The sequence below is a fragment of the Sus scrofa genome, chromosome 5 (genome assembly GCF_000003025.6).
Source record: "Sus scrofa isolate TJ Tabasco breed Duroc chromosome 5, Sscrofa11.1, whole genome shotgun sequence".
In the NCBI taxonomy this organism is placed as follows: Eukaryota; Metazoa; Chordata; class Mammalia; order Artiodactyla; family Suidae; genus Sus; species Sus scrofa.
Window position 1 is genome coordinate 28279045 of NC_010447.5, and position 23589 is coordinate 28302633.

Consider the following 23589-nt stretch of genomic DNA (forward strand, 5'->3'; position numbering starts at 1 on the left):
TAAAACTCTTAGAGGAAAACATAGGCCAAACCCTCCCTGACATAAACCACAGCAATATCTTCTCAGATCCACCTCCTAGAGTAAAGTCAATAAAAACAAAAATAAACAAAAGGGACCTAATTACACCAAAAAACACATGAAAAGATGTTCAGTATCACTAATTATTAGAGAAACGCAAATCAAAAGCACCATGAGGTACTACCTTACACCAGCCAAAATGGCCATCATAATAAATCTACAAAATAAATGCTGGAGAAGGTGTGGAGAAAAGGAAACCCTCTTACACTGTTGGTGGGAATGTAAATTGGTGCAACCACTATGAAAAACAGTATGGAGATTCCTCAAAACACTAAAAATAGAATTACCATTTGATCCAGCAATCCCACTCCTGTGCATCCATTTAGAGAAAACCATGACTCACAAAGACACATGTACTCCAATGTTCATTGCAGCGCTATATACAATAGTCAAGACATGGAAACAATCTAAGTGTCCATCGAAAGAGGAGTGGATAAAGAAGAAGTGGTACATATACACAATGGAATATTACTCAGTCATAAAAAATGAAAGAAATAAGGACATTTGCAGCAACATGGATGGACCTAGAAATTATGCTAAGTGAAGTTAGACAGTGAGACACAAACATCATATGCTATCACTGACATGTGGAATTTAAAAAAAAGGACTGCAATGAACTTCTTTGCAGAACAGATACTGACTCAGACTTTGAAAAACTTGGGGGTGGGGGATGGGCTGGAGGTTTGGGATGGAAATACTACAAAATTGGGTGGTAATAATCATTGTACAACTATAAATGTAATAAAATTCATTGAGTTATTTTAAAAAAAGATACATGCAGAGTTCCCATGCTGGCTCAGTGGTAAAGAACCTGACTAGTATCCATGAGGATGCAGGTTCTATCCCTGGCTACAATCAGTGGGTTAAGGATCTGGCATTGCCATGAGTTGTGGTATAGGTCACAGAAGTGGCTCAGATCTGGCATTGCTCTGACTGGGGTGTAGGCCGGCAGCTGCAACTCCAATTTGACTCCTCACCTGGGAACTTCCATGTGCCACACTCGTGGCCCTAAAAAAAAAAATACATACACCCCAGTGTTCATTGCAGAGCTATTTACAGTAGCCAAGAAATGGAAGTAGCCTAAATGTCTATCAACAGAGGAATGGATAAAGATGTGGTACATAAATATAAAATGAAATATTACTCAGCCATAAAAAAGAATGAAATAATGCCATTTTCAGCAACATGGATGGACCTAGAAATTATTGTACTAAGTGAAATAAGGCAGACAAAGACAAATATCAATAATATGCAGAATCTAAAAAAAAAATACAGTGAACTTATTTACAAACTGGTAAATAACTTTTACGTCTCACTGGTGTGAGATGATACCTCATTGTAGTTTTGATTTGCATTTAATGGTAATTACCAATGTTGAGCATTTTTTCATGTGCCTCTTGGCCATATGTGTATCTTCTTTAGAGAAATGTTTCTTTAGATCTTCTGCCCATTTTTTGATTGTTTGTCTGGATATTGAACTGAATGACATTTATATATTTTGGAGATTAATCTCTTGTCAGTAGCAGAGTTTTCAAATATTTTCTCCCAGTCCATAGGTTGTCTTTTCATTTTGTCTATGGTTTCCTTTGCTGTGCAAAAGACTTTAATTAGGTTCTTTTTGTTAATTTTTGCTTTTGTTTCCATTACTCTAGGAGCTGGATCCAAAAAAAAATATATTACTGTGATTTATGTCCAAGTATGTTCTGCCTACATTTTCCTCTCAAAGTTTTATAGTATTTGGTCTTACATTTAGCTCCTTAATCCATTTTGAGTTCATTTTTGTATATGGTGTTAGAGAATATTCTAACTTCATTCTTTTACATGTAGCTGTCAAATTTTCCTGGTACCACTTATTGAGGAGACTGACTTTTCTCCATTATATAGTCTTGCCTTCTTTGTCATGGATTAATTGACCATCAGTGTGTGGGTTTATTTCTGGACTTTCTATCCTGTACCATTGACCTATATTTATTTTTTTGTGACGGTACCATACTATTTGGATAACTGTAGCTTTGTATTATAGTCTGAAGTCAGGGAGTGAGAGTCCTTCTTTCTCAAGATTTCTTTGGCTGTTTGGGATCTTTTATGTTTCCATACCAATTAAAAAAAAAACTTTTTTTCTTCTCTGATTGCTAGCCTAGGACATCCAAAACAGTGGTAAGAGTGGGCATCTGGAGTTCCCGTCGTGGTGAGCCGGAAACGAATCTGACTAGGAACCATGAGGTTGTGCGTTAGATCCCTGGCCTCACTCAGTGGGTTAAGGATCTGGCATTGCCATGAGCTGTGGTATAGGTCACAGATGTGGCTCGGATCCCATGTTGCTGTGGCTCTGGTGTAGAACAGCAGCTACAGCTGTGATTCGACCCCAAGCCACGGGCGCAGCCCTAAAATGACAAAAAAGACAAAGAGCGCACATCTTTGTCTTGTTCTTGATCTCAGAGAAAATGCTTTCAGCTTTTCACAGTTGAGCATGAGTATGATGTTAGCTATGGGTATGTCCTACATGGCTTTTATTATGTTGAGGTAGTTTCCCTCTATGCCCACTTTATGGAGAGAGACAAAACATATTCACTTTGAATCATTACATATTATATGTTTATGTTACAAAGTAGAAATAGAGAATGGAACATATTAATTATAATATGCAGCAGAAAGTAAATGACTTTCACGGTGCAAGTTTTGGTCTTGGCCAGAAGAGGGAGATGTGGAACCACAAATAACATCATGATTTTCTTGACTTTCTTCTGATAGTTCTGAGGAGGGAACCACTGGAGAGTCTGGGGCTGCGGAAAGGAGGGCTGTTAGCATTTGGATAGATAAGTCTCTGAAGCTGCTGTCTCCCACACTGCTGACTGTGCAATCAGAAATCTAAAAATTAGGGAATTTTTGTCAAAAGATCAGTATTCAAGTTTCTTATAACTAGTAATTTTTCATTCTTTTAAATGTGAAAAGATGAATGTGATTACTTATATTTTATTCAGTGTAATAGATTCATTAGTTCCTCTTATAAATTTCACTTGTTTACTTAAATTGCATAAATTCTACTTAAATAACTATCAAGGCCTATAGGGGTCCAATTATGTTTTTCACAGGCTTGTCCTGTGTGAATGGGGTCTATCACCCCTCTAATGGGGTCTATATTGTTTCATATTCTCCAGACAATTCAAGGAAGAGGAAAAACAAAACAGCCCATAAATGTACGTAAACATGTTCATCCATGCCAGTAATCAAGGAAATGCAAACTGAAATAAAAAGGAGATAGCATTTTAGACTCATCATATTGGCAAGTTGGTTTTGGGGGTTTGTTTTTTTGTTGTTGTTTTTTAAGGGCCGCACCTGTGTCACATGGCAGTTCCTTCCCAGGCTAGGGGTCAAATCAGAGCCATAGCTGCTGGCCTACACCACAGCCACAGCAAGACAGGATCCGAGCTGCGAGCTGCGTCTTTGATCTACACCACAGCTCATGGCAATGCCAGATCCTTAACCCAATCAGTGAGGCCAAGGATCGAACCGAGTCCTCATGGACACTAGTCAGATTTGTTACCACTGAGCCACAACAAGATCTCCCATACTGACAAGTTTTAAAGTCAAATTTCAGTTTGTTGGAAAATGGACACCTTCATGCACTGCTAGAAAAGTTTAAATCAGTACAACCACATTAGAGAGCAATTTTGCACATATAACAAAGTTAATGATGCATATACCCTACAATCCAGCAATTCCACTCCTCTATAAGTCGAAAACCTGGCTGCCACTTAAACTCATTATCCCAGTTGGCTATCAGCCTATCACTCAGAAACTGTTGCATATGCACATCAGGAAACAAAATCAAAAATATTCATAGCAATGTTGTTTATAACAGCAAAAAAATTGTTCAACAGTGTAAATGTCCATCAACAGGAGAAGAGAGAAATAAAATACAGTGTAGTCATTCAGTAGAGAACTAATGAAACCATACAAACTCCAGGTACCTGCAGCAACACAACTGCATTTCTTAAATGAAATTTTGAGAGCCACTACTAGGCAAAGAACACACACAATGGAAGTCTGCGTGACATCACGCAGTTAAAATGAATGGATTAAGCCTGTATACAAATCTTGTGTTAGTGTTCTATGGCTGCTATTAAAATTTTACCAAAAATTTAAGTTTAAAATAACACAAATTTATTATCTTACCTTCCTAACCATCAGAAATCCAAAATAGGGCTCACTAGTCTAAAATCATGGTTATCAGCAGAGCCGTGTTTCTTTCTGAAGGCCTCATGGGGGAATCTTGTTTTCTTCCTTTTTCCAGCTCATAGAAGCCTCTGGCCTTCTTTGACTAATAGCATCCTTTCTCCATATTTGGAACCACCAGCATCAGGGTGAGTCTTTCTGATTCTCCCTCTTCTACATCTCTTAAATTTACGAGGACCCTTATGATTACACTGGGTCCCACCAGATAATCCAAGCTAATCTCATGATTTTGTGATTAGTTGATGTGCAGCTTCAATTTGATCTGCAAACTTAATGACATTTTGTCGTGGAAGGTAACTCATTCACAGGTTTTAGGGGTTAGGATATGGCTCATCTTGAGGGTGGAAGGGAGGATTTTCCTGCCTACCACAAATTTCGGAAATAAAATATGGGTAGAAGACAATAAAGAGTGATGTGTATTGTACAACACTATATATTGCTGTAACACTATATGTTTGCTTTTTTTGTAAATCACCGAGATTTATTGTCTCACAGTTATGGAGGATAGAAGTATAAAGTCAAAGTGTTTGCAGAACCGGTTCCTTCAGAGAGCTGCACAGTTGAATCTATTTCGTTTCTCTCGCTTAGCTTCTGGTAACCTCAGGTATTCCTTAGTTTATATGTTTTGATTTGTTTTTAAATGCTACTGCTACATATTGCTTATGGGTATGTACATATGTATTAAAAGTATAAAAACATGTATGTGAAAGATAAACACAAATTTTAGATGAAAAACTGCCTCAGGAGAAAGGCAGATTGGCAGAGGACTCTACAGGCATTTTAATTACTTAGCAGTGTTTGAAAGAAAAAAACAGTGAGAAAATGAGATATAGAGTGAATATATCAAAACTAGATTGGCGAAAGATTGATAATGCAAACATGGATGTTTACTTTGTTTTTCTCTATGCTTTCTGTATTTTTGAAATAATTCATCATTTAAAAGAAAATAATTATGTGCAACCCCATGACACTGTCTCATTCAGATGCCCTGTGAATTGACCAATCCCAGGGAGATTTTATATCAAGGAACTTGACTCCTTTATGCCCCATGGTCTAACAGAAAACACACAGGACTGTGTCCAAGCCCCAGGGACTCCTACTAACTACACGGCCACAGACAAGTCCCTTCACCTCTTGCTTTTCTGTTGCAGGTAGGTTTAAGGGTCAGAAGAGACGATACCTAAGAAAGTCCTGTGAAAATGTTTAAACTAGCGGCCACCGTAGAAAGTAGGTTGATTTTTTTTTTTAAGTAGGTTGATAAACACATCATCTCCTCTGATTTGTTAATCTCACCCCTGGCACTGGGCTCAGTGTTTAATCTGGGGCTGTGTCCATTGGCCTTTGCTGTGTTACAAATGCCAGAAAACCCATCTCAAACCTGCTTAAAGAACAAACACGCAGGGGCACTTGTTGGCTCACAGGAACACACAGGAACAAAAGTCCAGCAATTTGGGTGACGTTAGGTACAGACTGGTCTAGAGATTCAAACCAAGGCGCCATGGCTGCATTTCTCAATCCTCCCACTGTCATTCTGAGCTTCATCCTCAGACTGCCTCTCCCAGTAGAGGCACACCTGAAAGCCTCAAACCAGTGAACCCAGCAGAAAAATAAAAGTTTCTCTTCCTCTCTGTTTTCACTAAAATATCAGCTTCCAGGAAACTTTTCTCTCATCTATCACTAGTTCTCTGGCATCTATAACAATGCTTGCACATGGAATTTGCTCAATAGACCTTTGTTGAATAATAAATAAATAAACCTCATAATGCTTAAATAAATTAACCTTCATTTATTCCCCCTTTCTTTTCTTTTTTATTTGTATTTAAAGATAAATATATGTCACATCATGTAAGCATATAAATACCATATATACTTATTATGCATATTACTATCATTATTATCCATAAACTCATCAGCCTGCGGGTAAATTACATCTACCAATATGCTTCCCTTTCTGATGCCTATTTCCTCTTTTCAGATGTAACTAGTACCCTGTATTTTACTTATCATTTTTTTGTCTTTCAAAAAATTGTGTATATGTGTGCCTAAATACATATTATTGATTGTGTCTTTTAGGTTCCTAAAAGTGATTCCTTTTCTTGTTTGTTTTTATTTTTTATTATTTAAAAAAAATTTATTAGAGTATAGTTGACTTACAATGTTGTATTAGTTTCAGGTGTATAACAAAGTAAATCAGTTGTACATTATATATATGTATATGTATATGTGTGTATATATAATATACATAATACTAATATGATAGTATTATGCATAATAAGTATATATTGTATTTATATACTTATATGATGTGACATATATTTCTCTTTAAATACAAATAAAAATGTGTATATATATATATATATATATATACATATATATATATAATCTCCATTTCTTTTCAGATTGTTTTCCCATATAAAGTGATTTGGGGTTTTTTTTTCTTCTTTTTTTTTTTATTTTTTGCTTTTTAGGGCTACATCTGTGGCATACGGAAGTTCCCAGGCTAAGGGTCCAATTGGACCTACAGCTGCAGGCCACAGTCACAGCAACAGCAACGCCAGATCTGAGCCACTTCTGTGACCTACACCACAGCTCATGGCAATGCCGGATCCTTAACCCACTGAGTTGGCCAGGCATCAAACCTGAGTCCTCATGGATACAAGTCAGGTTCATTTCTGCTGAGCCACAATGGGAACTCCATAAAGTGAATTCTTTTTGTATATAGTCTTCTAGGACTTGTTTCTGTTGTTTATATTCAACATCAAATTTCTAAAAATTCATCTATATTGTTATGTATAACTATGGTATGTCTTTCCCTGCTGTATTAAATTTCATTATGTGAATAGATCAAAATGTATACATGCTCTGTCCTGCCAAGAGGCATTTGGCCTGTTTCTAGCTGGGGCTGGTTCCAGCCAGGATTCTGTGAACATTCTCGGACATGGTGCTCATGTGCAGGAATGTCTCTGGAACCACTGTGGGCATCATCACAGAGTTTCAAGGATGTGAATTTTTTGATCCTCAGTTCCCACATACATTCTTTCCTAAATCCATTTTCCTGTGAGGGAGGTTCAAGTTCAGTGGGACCACTTATCTTTTCTCAGTTGCCCTCTGGCTAAAAGTGCCCTCCTCCATCCACAATCTTCCTATGATACACTGGCCACCAGGGTAATAACCCTTGGCTAAAAGGGGAGACTCTTGGAAGTACAATGCCAGGGCTGAGGAAGTAGGTGACTCTAATGACAGGGGAGAAGTGACAGATTATTAAGCCTCCTGATGGTCACTACATTGTCATATAATTCATGAAGAATTCAAAGAACTAAAACCCACTATATTCCCGTATACTTAAGTGAAAAGTTTTCTCAGCCTTTTCATGTATCAGAAACAAAAGGAAAATAGAAAGAGAATCCATAGTAAATTCTATCTTATTTCACAAATAAGTTAAAATTTTCCATAGTAATTGGAAAACAAAAGCACCATCCATTTCACTAAGAGATGCTTCTCCATGTTTAATAATTGGTTGGCAAAAAATCCTAATATACTGTTTGATCAATTGTGTAGCAATAATAATTTTAATGATAATTTGAGACAGAATTTTTAACACTTAGAGCCCTGTGGTCATAAGAAGTAAAATAAATGTTAATAAATTAAAACTTATTTTATATGTATTTTTTCACACAGAATTACGACAAGAGAACAAGTGACAAGAAAACATTTTCAAGCACAAAATATATTATGTTAAAATAAAATTCTATGGGGAAAGCAGAGTGGAAATATTGATTCAGAGAGATAAAAGAACAATGCAAAACTCTTGTCTGTTTAAAAAGAGCTCATCCAAGAGCTTTTTTATGAAGGTAAGTACCAAATCACTATAGTAGTTAGATTCCATTAGATACATTTTAAAATGTGAAATAACAGATATATATAGATATATATACACACACATATACAGACACAAGATATATAAGATATATATATATATACAAGATAAAGGCAAGTTATTTTGCAAGATGATTGTACCAATTTACACTATCTCCAGAAATTCATTTTCTTTGCTAATTGTTCACTTGAATTTGCTAATGAGTTAGCTGAATTTCCCCCAGTAGGAAAACATTACTTTTTGCCAACTCCTCACTGTTCACCGAGCCCTGCTCCTTGGTTAATGCCAAAGGCAAGATCTCTGTCAATTGGAGACTTTCATCTATTCATCAAGTGTTTTCACCTCCCAGCTTTCGTTTACACCATTCCCTCTACTTAGGATGCCCCTCTCCACCCAGTCCCACCAGCTCATCATCCCGTGCTTCTGGTCTGAACTCAAATGTCATTTTCTCACAAAGGCCTTCCCCAGCCATCCTACCTAAGCTTCCTAATTCTCCATCATAGAACCTTCTAGAACTTTTAGAGTTAGACACTGTACTATATATTTGTTTCTTTGCTCATATATTGTCTATCTCTTGCCCCAGATTCTAAGCTCCTTAAAGGCAAGGGCTGTATCTGTTTTATTCATCTACATAGGCCCCAGCATTGAATATAGGTCCAGATTATATAAAATCTCCATAGATATGTATTAAATAAATGAATGGATGAATGCGTTTTTTTTCTGATTGTAAAAGATATTGTCTTTAATTTAGTGATGACTGGAGGATTAGAGCAGGATATGACAGGTGTTTCCACAAGTTTAAAAAAAAAAAAGCCTTATTCAAGCTTTTATGCTTCATTTCCATCTGGACTTATTGAAGATAATTCTAGACTTTCAAGAACACCCTTCAAAGTCCCCCAACTTTTCTTTTTCTTATTCCTGTTCTCCCTTGTCTTAAAAATACCTTCCTTAGAGTTCCTGCTGTGTCTCAGCAGGTTAAGAACCTGATTTGTATCCATGAGGATGCAGGTTCAATCCCTGACCTCATTCAGTAGGTTAAGTATCTGGCATTACTGTGAGCTACACTATAGGTCGCAGATGGGTCTTGCATCCCGTGTTGCTGTGGCTGTGGTGTAGGCTGGCAGCTGAAGCTCCAGTTCGACCCCTAGCCTGGGAACTTCCATATGCCGCAGGTGAGGCCCTAAAAAGAAAATTTTTTAAAAAAGGTCTTCCTTTTCTTTACTCTCTTTGTTAATAGGTTCAATTCTAAGAAGATGGATAAATTTGGCAATGTCGCAAATGAAAAAGAAAATCCCTCTTTAATGTTTCCCCCACCTCTAGCTCTAAGTTTGCAGACCAGCTTGGACTGTCAGGGATTGCACATGCAATCAAGAGTGACAGAGTCCATGGAGTTCCTGTCATGGCGCAGCAGAAACTAATCTCACTAGGCACCTAGAGGTTGCCGGTTCAATCCCTGGCCTCGCTCAGTGGGTTAAGGATCCAGCATTGCCATGAGCTGTGGTGTAGGTTGCAGACGTGGCTCGGATTTGGCCTTGCTGTGGCTCTGGCATAGGCCAGCAGCAACAGCTCAGATTAGACCCCTAGCCTGGAACCTCCATATGCCATGGGTGTGGCCCTAAAAAGACAGAAAAGACAAAAAAAAAAAAAAAAAAAGTGACAGAGTCCAGACTGTGCTACTCCAAAATATGGCATCTTGGCATAGTAAGTATTTTTAAGCTTGAAGGAATTGGAGAAATGGCAGTTGCTGGAAGGACTCTCTGACCTTCCCCTGAAGCAGGGTGTTAGACCTTCATGTGAGAGGTGTTCTTCCTACATCCAAATACCCGAGAAGAGGAACACCTTTATCCCCAAAGATGGAGAGAAATCTGAAGGAACAGGCCATCACTACACTCAGCTCATACCCTTTTGTCCTATCACATTTCTCACAACCTTCCGCTCATCCAGCCAAGCATTAAAATGCTCAGGTTTAGGGGTTCCCACTGTGGCACAATGGGTTAAGTGTCCCACTGCAGCAACTCGGATGGCTGCAGAGGCATAGGTTCAATCCCTGGCCTGGCACAGTGGGTTAAAGGATCCAGTGTTGAACTTCCATATGCTGGGAGTGTGGCCATTCAAAAAAAAAAAAAAAAAAGGCTCACGTTTAACAATGTCTCCAGGTCTTACTTTCCTCATGAAGGTTCCCATGTCACATAAAACTTATGTTAAGTAAATTTGTAGGCTTTGGTCTTGTTAGTCTGTCTTTTGGTGCAGAGCTCAGTCTAGGACCTAAAAGGGTAGAAGGAAAAGATTGTTTGCCTCCCCTACAACAACTAAGATAAATTGTCTTCAAATTCTCTGGTACAAGAGAGCAAGTCAGACAACAAGCCAAAGGCCCTAAATAAAACAGTGTGCCTCTCAAGGAAAAAGCCAAGTGGACAAATGCTTTTTCTCAAACTACTTCTGTATTTAAGTTTTCTTGAAATATTATTAGGGTAAGCACCTCTTTGTCTCCTAATAAAAGTTTCTTAGGTGTATAAATATATATATATTTTTTTCTTTTTTTTGTGTTGCACCTGCAACATATGGAAGTTCCCAGGCTAGGGGTCAAATCATTGCTACAGTTTCAATGGTGACCATAGCCATAGCAACACCAAATCTGAGCCTCATCTGTGATCTACCCTGCAGCTTGTGGCAATTTCAGATCCTTAAGCCACTGACTAACGCCAGGGATCGAAACCACATCATCATGAGCATTATGTCAGGTTCTTAACCCACTGAGCCACAATGGAAACTCCAAAAGTTTAAGATTACACTGTCATTTTAAGCTCATATTTTTTTAAAAAGTCACATTTATGAGAGCAAGAAAATTAAAATTTTAAGTCTGCCTCCATCTCATTTCCAGTTGCGCCTCCCATTTACATTCTTATGAATCTGTATACCTTAAACCTTATTTAATGTTGATAATAATAAATTACAGAGGTTTGTGTACTGTATCTCATTTAATTTGATTTATTTTTGACTGATGGCTTCTAGGCAGAACCACCTAAGCCTTTGAGAGAAGAGAAGACTGACAGCAGCCTCCTCTGGTCCTGAGGACACATCTTCTCCACAGGGATCTTGCGCTGCTGTCAACACCCAGCACCCAGCAAGCCAAGAGCCCACCCACAGCTGCTCTCTCAGGCAAAGGACTGCAACCCAGATCTGGCCCAATATGAAATGGTGAGTTTGCTCCCTCTGCTTAATTGGGACATCCCTCTTCTCCTGTCCTCTGATGTTGGCTGTCCTGATTCTTGGGCCTTTGGACTCAGATTAGGACTTAAACCATTTGCTCCCTTGTTCCTCGGGCCATTGGGCTTGGACTAGAAACATACCACTGGCTTTCCTGGTTCTCTGTCTCTCAGAAAGTAGATCATGGAACTTCTCAGCCTCCATAACTACATAAGCCAATCCTTCATAATAAATATATTTTAATCCATATCACATTATTTCTGTTTCTTTGGAGAACCCTAACTCCTACAAGGATCAAGTATTTTAGAATCCTCCAGATTCAGGGGCACCTTCCCACACAGAGCCGGACTTTATTTTCATGTTTTTCACTTACAACTAGACAGAAATTAAGAAACACAGAAAGGTAGAGACTAGCCAGAAGTTGTCAGCCTCCTTTTATTTCTTGAAACAAGAGCATCAAGAATCCTGGATATAACTTGCTCTTCTTCTGCTCTCTCCCTTCAGTGATCTAAATGGTCTAGGGCTCAGAACCTGCTCCATTCCTGGATCTTTGGGGACAGATGAGAGAGGGGCTGTCCTCCACCTGCCCTGAGCCACTGTTAGCACAAGTGGGCGACTGCTCAAAAGGTGGCAGAGTGTTTTAGGGGGGAACAGGGAGGAGTTTTGGGCTCTTTTTTGCTTTCTTAAGAGGAAATCTCGTGACTCAATAGTGACATCTAAGCACTGTTACCCTGGGAGCACTGAGGGGAGGGGTTATTTCCCCCTATTCTTTGATAATAACATTAATAAAAAGAAAGCAAACAGTCTCTTCAATAAAAGGGGGTGGGGACCAGTTGTTAATAGGGAATTAGGAAACTCATGTACTATGTTCCATTACCACAAATATATAATCAACAGCAGAGTGGTTAAGTAGTCAACTCTGGAGCTGGACTGCCCTGGTTCTGATTCCAGCTTTGCTACTGACCAACTAAACATCCTTAGGAAAAACTTGTTACCCCCTCTGTGTCAATATCCTCATCTATAAAATGGGGCTGACAATGACAGCACCAAACCCACAGGGCTGTGATGGGGATTAAATGAGTCATGCATGTAAAGTGCTTGGAGCTGCCCTGGTACACATTTAAGTAAGTAATTGCTGTTGTTATTGTTGATGTTGTTCTGGAAAGGAAAACAAAGATCTCCGTGGAGGCTTAATTAATAATAGCAGACACTGCTCAGTTTTCTTATTCCAAATTGGATGTCATCACTCCATCAAAGAGATAGAATTTCAGGCACTGGGGAAAAGCCAGTAGGGGAGCTATTTTGGCCAAAGAGCTTCTCAGGGGCCCCTGAGTCACACCCCTTGCTCTACCTCCTTGCTCCCCACTGTGCTCTCTGGCACTAATCCACAGCTTACGGCTGTGCCCAAACTTGAGAAATAAATGGATCTGGAAATCCCAGTTCCACCCAGACAGCCTGCCTGGGTTTATGCAACTCACCTGGAGTTTTCAGGAAGCCAGTGAACGAGGTATGAATTTGAGGAGAGCGTTCCGAGCCCAAGAGGACAGTAGCTAGCTACTTCTTTCGTTAGCTTCTGTATGTATACAAATATACTTTTTTCTCCTATTAATCAATCATTCTTGCTCCCAAGAATCATATTAATATAAACAGTTACAAATTTCAGCTAGATGAATGGGCTATGTTCTATAAATACTAACTTGTTATATATTCTGTATTTGCTATATAAAATCTTAATTTTATCTTACCACTTTTCAATATTCTAATCTAGTCAATTTTCTTATGCCTCATTTTTCTCATTTATAATTTAGAGACGTACCTCTTTTTATAGATTTACCAGAAATTAAGATATTTTGCTGATAAGAATTGTCCTCAAAATCCTACCAACATGGAGTTCACGTCGTGACTCAGTGGTAACGAACCTGCCTAGGATCCATGAGGATGTGGGTTCGATCTCTGGCCTTGCTTAGTGGGTTAAGGATCCAGCATTGCCATGAGCTGTGCTGTAGGTCACAGACATGGTTCAGATGCCACATTCCTGTGGCTGTGGCTGTGGCTGGCAGCTGTAGCTCTGATTCGCCCCCTAGCCTGGGAACTTCCACATGCTGTGGGTGCTGCCCTTAAAAAAGCAAAAAAAAAAAAAAAAAAATCCTACCAACAAAGTCAAGATTTCAATCCCTTGGAGTTCGTGCTGTGGTGCAAGAGTACCCGTGGCGTATCTGCAGCCCTGGGACACAGGTTCCATCCCCTCTGGCATAGTGGGTTAAGGATGGGGCTGCAGCTGCAGCATGGGCCACAACTACAGCTCAGATCTGATCCCTGGCCCAGGAACTCCATATGCCATGGGGCAGGGGGGCAGGCAAAAATGGGGGGAAAAAATCCCCTAAACCTCTTATACTACTCTTTTTCCATAACCTTATATTCCAGAATTGAGGGGAAGCTGCAGAACTGGAGAGAGGGCTGGCAGAGAGCAGAGCATTTCTACATGGAGAGCAGCTACAGAGCATCACTAAGGTCAACACATTACTTACTTCCATGTTATTGCCATCAACACAGTTATTGGGACCTGCATTCTTATGATACAAAGAAAACTGTAACTATCAAGTTTCAAAGTAAAGATTAACAGACTCAAAACCAAGAAAACCTTCAGTGTTTTAAGAATGCAATGTTTTGCTGACATATTCAAAGAAGATAATCAGAAGATAAATGTCTAACATATTCAAAGAAGATAAATGTCTGCAGTTGCTGCCGCGATGGGTGCAGAATGCTCTGTGGATCTTTGTACTCTGGGATTCATCACAGCTGCATACACGTCATTAGACATTTAAGACTATTTTATTTTATTTGTCTTTTTGCCATTTCTTGGGCCGCTCCCACGGCATATGGAGGTTCCCGGGCTAGGGATCAAATCGGAGCTGTAGCCGCCAGCCTACGCCAGAGCCACAGCAATGCGAGATCCGAACCACGTCTGTGACCTCCACCACAGCCCAGGGCAACGCCAGATCGTTAACCCACTGAGCAAGGGCAGGGATCGAACCTGTAACCTCATGGTTCGTTAACCACTGCGCCACCACGGGAAGTCCCGTAGACTTTTAAGACTTTAAGAGGGGGGTTCCCAGTAGAAGCTGGATTGATTCTTAGGAAGCTTTTGGAAACGTGAGGAATTGACTTGTCTCTATATTCAAGAGGAGGAGTATTAGCATTTGGTGACCGGGTCCAAGGCCGGATGTCCTACAATGGCCAGATCAGTCTCCTACCAGTCAAGAACTGTCAGAGTTCACTAGTGGCCTGGCGGTTAGGGATCCGGCATTGTTACTGCCATGGTTTGGGTTTGACCCTAGTCCTGGGAACTTCTGTGGGCACGGCCAAAAAAGAATAAAAGAATTGTCCCATCAGGCATTCATATATGTATCATATTGGTTTAAATTATCTGAAACTCTAATCCGACTCCATTATACTTGCTAAACACAAAGTATTTTTTATGTAGATTGAGTATGCCAAGTTTTGATGCTAACACTCATACCTACTTTCGTCTTGCATTCACTGACTTACACATCTTTTTTTTCTTTTTATCCCAGGTTTATTGAGATATAATTGACATATAAGATCTGTACATCTTGGATGGAATATCTTCTGGCCTTATTACTTCTCTAATATCTAAATTTATCTGACTACTTCAAGCCTTCTAGTGTAGTTGCGTCTGAGTATTTATGAATTGAAATTTATATCATTTTGTCATGATTTACTTTGTTTTTATTTCTCCTTCATTTTACAGGTAGGATATTATGTTGATTGTTTAAAGAAAACTATGAGTACAGGTAAATTTTATTTTCCACACATTTTCTTTAATATTTACTACAAAAAGGAAGCAATCAGGGTAGTGAAACTATTCTGTATGCTACTGTATTAGTGAATGCATGTTGTTATACACTTGTCCAAACCCATGGAATGTACAACACTGTGAATCCTAATGTAAACTATGAACTTTATTTAGCAAAAATAGCACATCAATATTGGCTCATTAATTGTAATAAAGGTATCACACAAGTGCAAATTATTAATAATAGAGGAAATGTTTCTAGTAGGGGAAGTGGCAGAGACAGGGGTCAGAGAGGTGCTCTCTATGTTTTTTGCCCTCTCTAGTCTTAAAACTGCTCAAAAAATTAATACAATTTCAAGGTGACATTGGTTCTTATTGGCCTGAGAACTACTGCTTTAAAGAAAGAACTGGTACTTAAAAATTCAAATCTATATAAAGAAATTAGAGCAGATGATAATTGTTTTCCAGAAATGTTCTTTGCTTTACAGAAAGCTATACCTTGGAGTCTTTTAAATAGCAAGTGTCTCCATTATATTTAATGAGATTCTATTTGCCAACCTTCCACTTCCCTGATATACTCACCAGGAACATACCCATATCTAAAATGAAGACTAACTATATAGACTTGTTTCTCTGTGCAAGAGGTGACAAAACTAGGCAGTCTTAAAATGTCAGCTGCCAAAGTAAAGCAGCAGCAAGAAGGGGAGGAGTCTGTCACTCATCTCCTAAAATATTAGCATCAAAGATATTTGCCTTTCTTGATATAATCATTTTGGTAACATTTCCTCTACATACCAATCCATCTCTGATTCTGACAACTGAATTGAAGCTGCCATTTTTTGTCAAACTTTGGCTCTTTTCCCCTGAGTAATAATAACATTTTTTTTTTGGTATAAATGATGGGATTTAATACTTTCATCAGGATGGGCTCACTGAATATTCATATTCTGCTTATATTGTGCAGCAGCCACATGGGAAGTTGTAGTGGGATTTCAAAGCAGAAAATAGTAACTCTGATGAGAAGACTGTTATGTGTGGGTGTTTGGAAGTTATGAAGATGAGATTAAACAAAGCAAATTCTATTTTAATGATTGGTGCAAAATGGAAACATGATTTTGAGCAGATGGTTAAAAATATTATAAAGCAGTTTTATTCAAAGAAAATTACAGATATTTAAAAGCCTTGATTTATTTTAGCTCTAGTTTTCGTGAAAATTGGAGACAGTTCTTTTTGGAGGGGCGGGGAGCTAAATTATACAAATGAACATTTTAGAAGAATCATTCATTTTATAGTTCTCTTTTCCTGCTTCCCTCCCTGTGATGCATATCTTTACCTCTTTCTTTTCTATCCTTTCTCTCCACCCATAGTATCTCCTGCACTGACCCCTCCAGCGCCTCATCTAACCTCATCTTTATTCTTATATTCCACCTTCTTCCCAGCCAGGGAAAGTGCATCAGAATGAAACTGGCAAGATCTTTTGACAGCTTGTCTTTACTATTCTGTGCCAGAAGAGGGAAAGTGGCTGTTTATTTGGTCCATTTCCACAAGCTGCTGTTAAATTATGGGCCAAGTTTCTTTTAAAACAGTGATTAATATTTCTTGATTGAAAAACTAGCAGACTGCACTGGGCTAATCCAACCTATGAGTGAGTGGGCCTTTCCAGATCTGGACAGGGTTTGACTGAGGCTTCCCTTGGATATTTGGAAGTGGGTTTTAATTTTTGAACTTTGTTTATGCTAGTTGCAGAGTGTAGGCTGATAGTGGTTGAATCATATGACGTTGCAATTTATTATGTCAAAATGGTCAAATATCAGCATTGTCATATAGGTCAACTTAATAGACAGTCAATAAATACTTTTGAATAGAACTGAATAGACTATAGAAATTATTCTTTAAAAGATTTGAGGTAGTATATAGGAAATACAGACACAGTAAAATAATAAACTACAAACCAAATCCATTAAGATCAAAAAAATTCTCAACATAGGAGGTTTAAACAAGGAGGTAAATAAGAAACAGATACACACTATAAGGTCCCCCACAATTGCAACAGTTTTTCTATAAACTTGGAATTTAACTTTCTGCACTAAAACAATAATGACAATGACAAGAACAAACAATATTTATGTAGCACTTATTATGCTCTTGGCTTGGTGCTAAGTGCTTTATATACACTTTGCATTTAATCCCTACCACAAACCTATTAGGGAAATTCTTTTTCACATTTTACAGATGAAAAAGTTAAAGCAAGCTTTGTAATATCTCAAAGGAGTAACAGTCCAGTTTCTTAGAGATACATTAAATTGAAAAAATAATCTTGACAATGTTATCAGCATTACTTAAGTAAATGTAGCATGCCTTTTTTTTTTTTTTTTTTTTTTTTTTTTGCTATTTAGGGCTGCACCTGAGGTATATGGAGGTTCCCAGGATAGGGATTAAATCTGAGCTACAGCTGCCGGCCACAGCCACAGCCACAGCAACACAGGATCCAAGCCACATCTTTAACCTAACCATAGCTCACGGCAATGCCAGATCCCCGACCCACTGAGCAAGGCTGAGGATTGAACCCACGTCCTTACAGATACTAGTTGGATTCATTTCAGCTGTGCCACAGGGGGTACTCCAGTACGCCTTTTATAAGAGTAGTCATTTACTATCCCTTGGGCCTTGGTCAAAGATTCTCGAGCTTAAGAATCACCTGGGCACATGCCCATCACCCCAAGTTTGGATTCTCTGGGTCTTTGCTCCTCCAAGTGTGGTCTTTATGACAGCACTATTGGCGTGGCTTAAGAAGAACAAGATCTCAGGCCCCACTCCAGAAGGCATCAGAATCTTAGTTTCGTAAGATTTCCAGGTGATTCATATGCACATGAGGTTGAGAAGTATGACTAAGTGTAGAAGAGCTATCTTGTGTCTGAATTCTAAACATACTCCTATGGTGATTCTGATCTAGGTGATCAATGGTAAGACCATACTTTATAACGCTCTGGGAGCTCCCTCTGTGGCTCAATGGGTTAAAAACTCAAAATAGTGTCCATGAAGATGCAGGTTCCATCCCTGGCCTTGCTTAGCGGAGTAAGGATCCAGGGTTGCCACTGGGGTGTAGGATGGCAGCTGCAGCTCCAATTCGACCCCTACCCCGGGAACTTCCATATGCCGCAGGCGCGGCTGGAATGAATGAATGAATGAATGAATAAAACTTCCCCAGGACATGATACCAAAATGCAATCCACTGAAAGCACTATTGCAAGCAATTTGAGAAGACAAGGGGTCCTCTAAGTCAAAACAATGTAAGATATGCATGCACAACAGTTGGTGTTCTGATGCTCTGACTGGATCTAAGAATAAAACCTTGGATATTGGCAGGGTTTCCTCTACTTTTTCATCCCAAGGAGCAGAGGAGAACATATTCCTTATGTGAAGGGGGAGTAGCAGACTGGCCTGCCTCAGACGTGAAATTCTTAGACACTGAAACCATAGCTAAAAAAAAATCATGTGAATTTGGCATTGACTTCTTAATGTATTTGTATTTAACTTTTCAGAATGATTTAAATTATTTACCACTAGGAAAAAATGATACTGCAGTAAGGTGCATGGTTTATCTGGTGGTTGCAAGGAGCCAGGCATATTTTCCTGCCTATTCCCAGGGTTTATGGTCAGATGGTAAATTAACTTCTACTTCTAGAAATTTGGAGTGGTCTTCAAAGGGAAATACTAGATATCAGGGTGGATTAATAATGTAGTATGGATCCCACTCTCAGGCACTCCAGATCTCTCACAACTTGCCCCTAAAGAATGAGGGGCAGATTTTAGGGGCCAACGTGCAGCCACCCCTGTTGTACAGCTAAGAAAATAGCTATTCCAAGGGGGAGAAAAGTCACAGAATTAGATTCACAGTTGACTGTCTCCCACATTTGACTCATCATGGCTTTCTGGATTTTAAATCCCAGGCATTCTCCATATAAGATTTGTGAAGCAAAATATGGGGAAGATAAGGAGAATCTGAAGAGAAAAAGCTATGGGAAAAAAAAAATAAAGAATTGTTAATCGCACTGAATGGGTGGGTCTAAAGAGATCCACCAAGGAAAAACCATGAATCAGTCACATACTGTTCAAGGTTTGTGAACCTGCTTCACAAGTATAAAAGAACTATAAGTCTTGAACAGCAGAATGGCAACCTGGGAAAGCACACTTTGGAGGCAAGCAGATATGGGCTGAAATTCTGGCCCAACCAAGCCTTGACACATTTCCTAAGCTTCCCAGATTCTCACCTGTAAAATAAGGACAATGGTGTCCACTTTGTAGGGTTCTTGTAAGAATGTATGCAGAATGCTTCATTTTGTGGGTGGGACCCAATCTTCTGCTACAATACAAAGGTACCTTATTGAGACATTAACATTCAAAAATTTATTGACAGTTTACTGGGCATCATGATAAAGCCAAAGATAATTAATATGCTGTCTCCATTGTTTAAATAGCTTTCTCTCAAAGAAGATCAAGACTAAGATAAAAGTAACAAAGATAACTAACAGTCACTGGATAGGTACAATGGTCTGGTATAAGAACTTTTAAAGGATTATCTTGGTAAGTACTTATGATATTCCGAGGAACTAGGCATTAACCCATTTTACAGAGAAGGACATTGAGGCTGGCAGAGATGCAGTAATTTTTAATAGCTCACTGAGGAAGCAGCAGACCCAGGATTGATCTCTGGGCACCCTGTCTTTGGAGCGCATAAGTACTACAGTGATCTAGGTCTAGACTCAGCCAATGATTCATTTTCAGGGGCTGCATTCTCCGTTGCCAAGGTGTATTTCTCAGGCACAAATATGAAGTAAATTCCAGTAGCCCGTGGATGGATGATATGAATCACATTTAGATTTGACTACAATTATCACCAAGGTGAGTGTCTTGTCTCTGGTCTCTCTAGCCCCATGGCCAACTCATCCTTCCATCCTGCCAACAGTTATCTTTATAAAACATGCATATGATCATGACACTTCTCTACTTAAAAGGCTCCCTGCTGTCTGCAGAATTGTGTCCAAGAGCTTGGCTCTCTCAGTTGGCCCTCACCTTCCTTCTCAGCCTCTGCTTTGGATATTCTGGCTCTTCACCCTACACTCTTACCTAAGACAGCGCCACATGAAATTAGGGCAATCGAGAATTCTGTAGCTAACCTCCTCTGTGGCAAAATGGAAAGGAACAAATAATTTTTTATTGTTTCCTTACATTCTCTCCTGTTGATATAAAGTAAAACATCTGTCATCGCCTGTCAGGGATCTGGTATTTTTTTATTTTCTTTCTTTTTTTTTTAAGGCCACATCCGTGGCATATGGAAGGTCCACCTGAGCCACAGCAGCTGCTGCAGCACACTGCACCAACCCGAAGCTCCACAGTAGCCCAAGGTGCTACAGTGGGATTCTTAATGCACTGCGGCACAGCAGGAACTCCCAATCTGGTATTTTATTTGTTTGTCTTTTTTTATCTTGTCAGGGGCACACCCTCGGCATATGGAGGTTCCCAGGGGTCAAATCGAAGCTGTAGCCACTGGCCTGCACCTCGTCATCCACTTACACCATAGCTCAGGGCAATGCCGGATCCTTAACCCACTGAGTGAGGCCAGGGATGCAACCTGCGTCCTCATGGATGTTAGATTCATTTCTGCTGAGCCAGGACGGCAACTCCCCCATCTGGTATTTTAGAGGAAGAGGTCTTGCAGCTCATTTCAAACTCCCCCAGAGAAGGATGCTGCTGCTTCTCCTGAGAATGCGACCCTTTCCCTAAGGTGAAAACCTACGTCCTACTCATCCTTTAAATTCAGTTCAAATACCATTTCGCTGGGAAGCCTTTCTTCTCAAACCTCTTATGCGGTCCCAGTTTCCTCAGGGCTCCCAGAGTAGTGAGCTCCCCTACAGCATTATTGTACCATCTGTAATTACTCATTTATACAACTGTAGATCGTGAGACTCTTTAGGGCAGGGTTCTACTCTCTGAATCCCTAGCTCTTAGCTTGATTTTTGGCTTGCTGTAAGAACTCAAAATGTTGTCTCATGAATGAATGATGAAAGTCTCAAAGTCCCTTCACTCTTTAGATCTCACAGGGAAAACATCTGATACTGGACACGCCTTTGGACACAGCACTTTGATATATCAGGCTCATAATATTTGAGAAGGAAAGGTCCCTTCAAAACCTAATGACATCCTAAGCGTGACCTGTTCCCCCACCACACCTTTCCTGCCATCGTAACCACCCCCTTCCCCCAAGATAGGGAGAATATGATCATGATTTTTCTCCGCCCAGATCAAAGAGCTTCGCCCTTCCTTGATTCTTAACAGCCAAGACGTTCACAATAGACTCCAGGGTTTCTGCTGGGTTTGGTGACATCTTCGAGTGACATCTTTCTTTCGTGGAGACATCCAAATCTGGATCTCCCCACCGGACTCTGAAAAGAGCCCCACTACAGCTCCGACCGGCGGCCGAAGACAACCCGCCTGGTCAGGAGGGGTTTTCCAGCTGTGCAGGCTGCACAGCCCCGGGAGGCGCTGGGGGCGTCGCCCACGGCCGCCGGGCTCCGCGCGCAGGCCCGGGCTGCGGTTGGCCACAAGAGGCATCCATCTTCCCGGACGAGCGCGGCGCTTCCTCACCGAGCCGGGCGGGGGCGAGGGCGGAGAAGGGAACGTGTGGCTGAGCCCACCCCTCCCGCGAGCCCTGCCCCACCTCGCCGAGCGCCGTCCGGCCGCCCGGGTCGCTGCCGCCCGTAGCTCGCTCCCGGAACGCCCAGGAGCCGCGGGGCCGTGAGAGCGCCGGCAACTTCGCAGCCGCCCCGGGGGCGCGGCTCCACCGGGTGCGTGTGCGAGTGTGCCTGTCGCCGGCGGCCTCCTGGGGGCAGCAGCGGAAAGGGGGACGAGGAGAAAGAGGCAGCCTCGGCGCACGGTGGCCCAGGAGGCAGAGGCCCCGCGTTAACGCCGGCGGTGGAGGCACAAACTCCGCCGGGGCTGCGACCAGGACGTGTTCTTTAGGCGCGGCAGCCGCCCTCGCGGCCAGCGCTGGGACTTGCTTTCGGATCGCGATTCCTCTTGCCTGCCCGGGGCAGTAGCAGCCGTGTGTGCCCACGGAGGAGCAGCGGCCCCGGCAGCAACATCCCTAGTCCGGGCGGGACCCCTGAGCGCCGGAGTCGGTGGCTGGAGCAAGAAGGGAGGGTCGCGGCGCCCGCCCTCCTGGACTGACCCTGCCCGGCGCTCCCCGTGCGGGTTGCTAACAATGGTGCGGAGCGCCGGCGCGATCCCCGCGTCCGCCCAGCGGTGGTAGAGGAAGTGGCCAGCTCCGGGTGGGGTGGGCAGGGAGACGCCCCCTGCCACTCGCTCGCCGGAGTTTGCCGGCGCACCAGGCCTCCCCGGCCCCGAGCCCTGGGCTCCCCTCCGCATCACCGACGGCAGCTGGATCCGGAGAGTATGGTGCCAGCGCCTGGGTTAATCTAGTCCTCGGCTCGCTCCTTTTTTTTCCTCCTCCTCTTCTTCCTCCTCCTTTCCCTCCTGTCGGTGCTGCCTCTGGGTTCACTGCGTGTGGGAGTACAACTCTGCCTCTCCAAGGAGACTGATCTGTGACCCCCTAACAGAACTTGCCCATTGAAAGCAAACCCAGTAACAGCTGGATAATGTCCACTCCGAGCAGATTCAAAAAGGACAAAGAGATCATAGCCGAGTATGAAAGTCAAGTCAAAGGTAAGAATGGGAGCGGCTGCCCTGCTCCTTTTGTGTGCTTTCTTGTCATTGTGCTCTGGGAGTTGCATTTCTAACTTGGGGTCTGCGTTGGAGGAAGGTTGTGAGGGACAGCTAGGGTGCCTGGTTGAGCCACCCGGGGCTTCGTGCAAGCCAATCCCAGTCGCAATCCTAGTCCCGTCAAACCCACGGGGAGCTGGAAACTGGGTGGCTTTCCCCAGCTGCCAGCGCGCAGCTCCAATAGGGTAAACCTGGCTTTAACTTAACAACCTTAAGCCGAGCAATCTGCAGGGGAGGCAGGCAGCAGCAGTGGTTGTCATCACCATCATCCTTATTATTCTTTTTAAACAATGCCATTGTCACAATGTAGTTTTTTTTTTTTTTAAGGAGTCTTTTTTCTGAAGTCTGGACCCAAAGTGATCTAGAGCTTTATTGAGTGCAGGCAATTTTCAACATTTGCACTATTCGCTAGTTTATCAGGGTGAGTCCCCCTTTTATAAAATTACTCCCCCAAAGCCTGTCAGTTAAACCAAGCAGGCACTAGTGGAATCTGACTCTTCCTTTATAACGGGCCGGAATTCAGTGCCATCTTTCACATTCACACACGGGAATATTGCTTTATCATTTGCTGGAGGCCACTGGCATGTAAAATGAA

At 41.3% G+C, this 23589-nt stretch overlaps 1 protein-coding gene and 1 long non-coding RNA gene across 4 annotated transcripts in view; both read left to right on the forward strand.

Annotated features, from left to right (window-relative positions):
* On the forward strand, positions 4273 to 14255 carry LOC106510320. 2 transcript variants are annotated; one of them, XR_001308729.2, is made up of 4 exons: positions 4273 to 5541; positions 7993 to 8165; positions 11204 to 11389; positions 13823 to 14255. It is a non-coding gene; the product is annotated as an uncharacterized LOC106510320 (long non-coding RNA). The 2 variants fall into 2 exon arrangements; XR_002344001.1 differs by having other exon boundaries at positions 4273 to 5465.
* SRGAP1 (SLIT-ROBO Rho GTPase activating protein 1) overlaps positions 21911 to 23589 on the forward strand; it is a 304168-nt gene continuing 302489 nt past the window's right edge. The window contains exon 1 of one of the 2 annotated variants that reach the window (XM_021091938.1): positions 21911 to 22937. In XM_021091938.1, coding sequence (XP_020947597.1) covers positions 22871 to 22937 — 67 coding nt within the window. In that variant the 5' untranslated portion in view covers positions 21911 to 22870. The remainder of the gene's footprint in view (positions 22938 to 23589) is intronic. The other variant, XM_013997691.2, reaches the window with a different exon arrangement.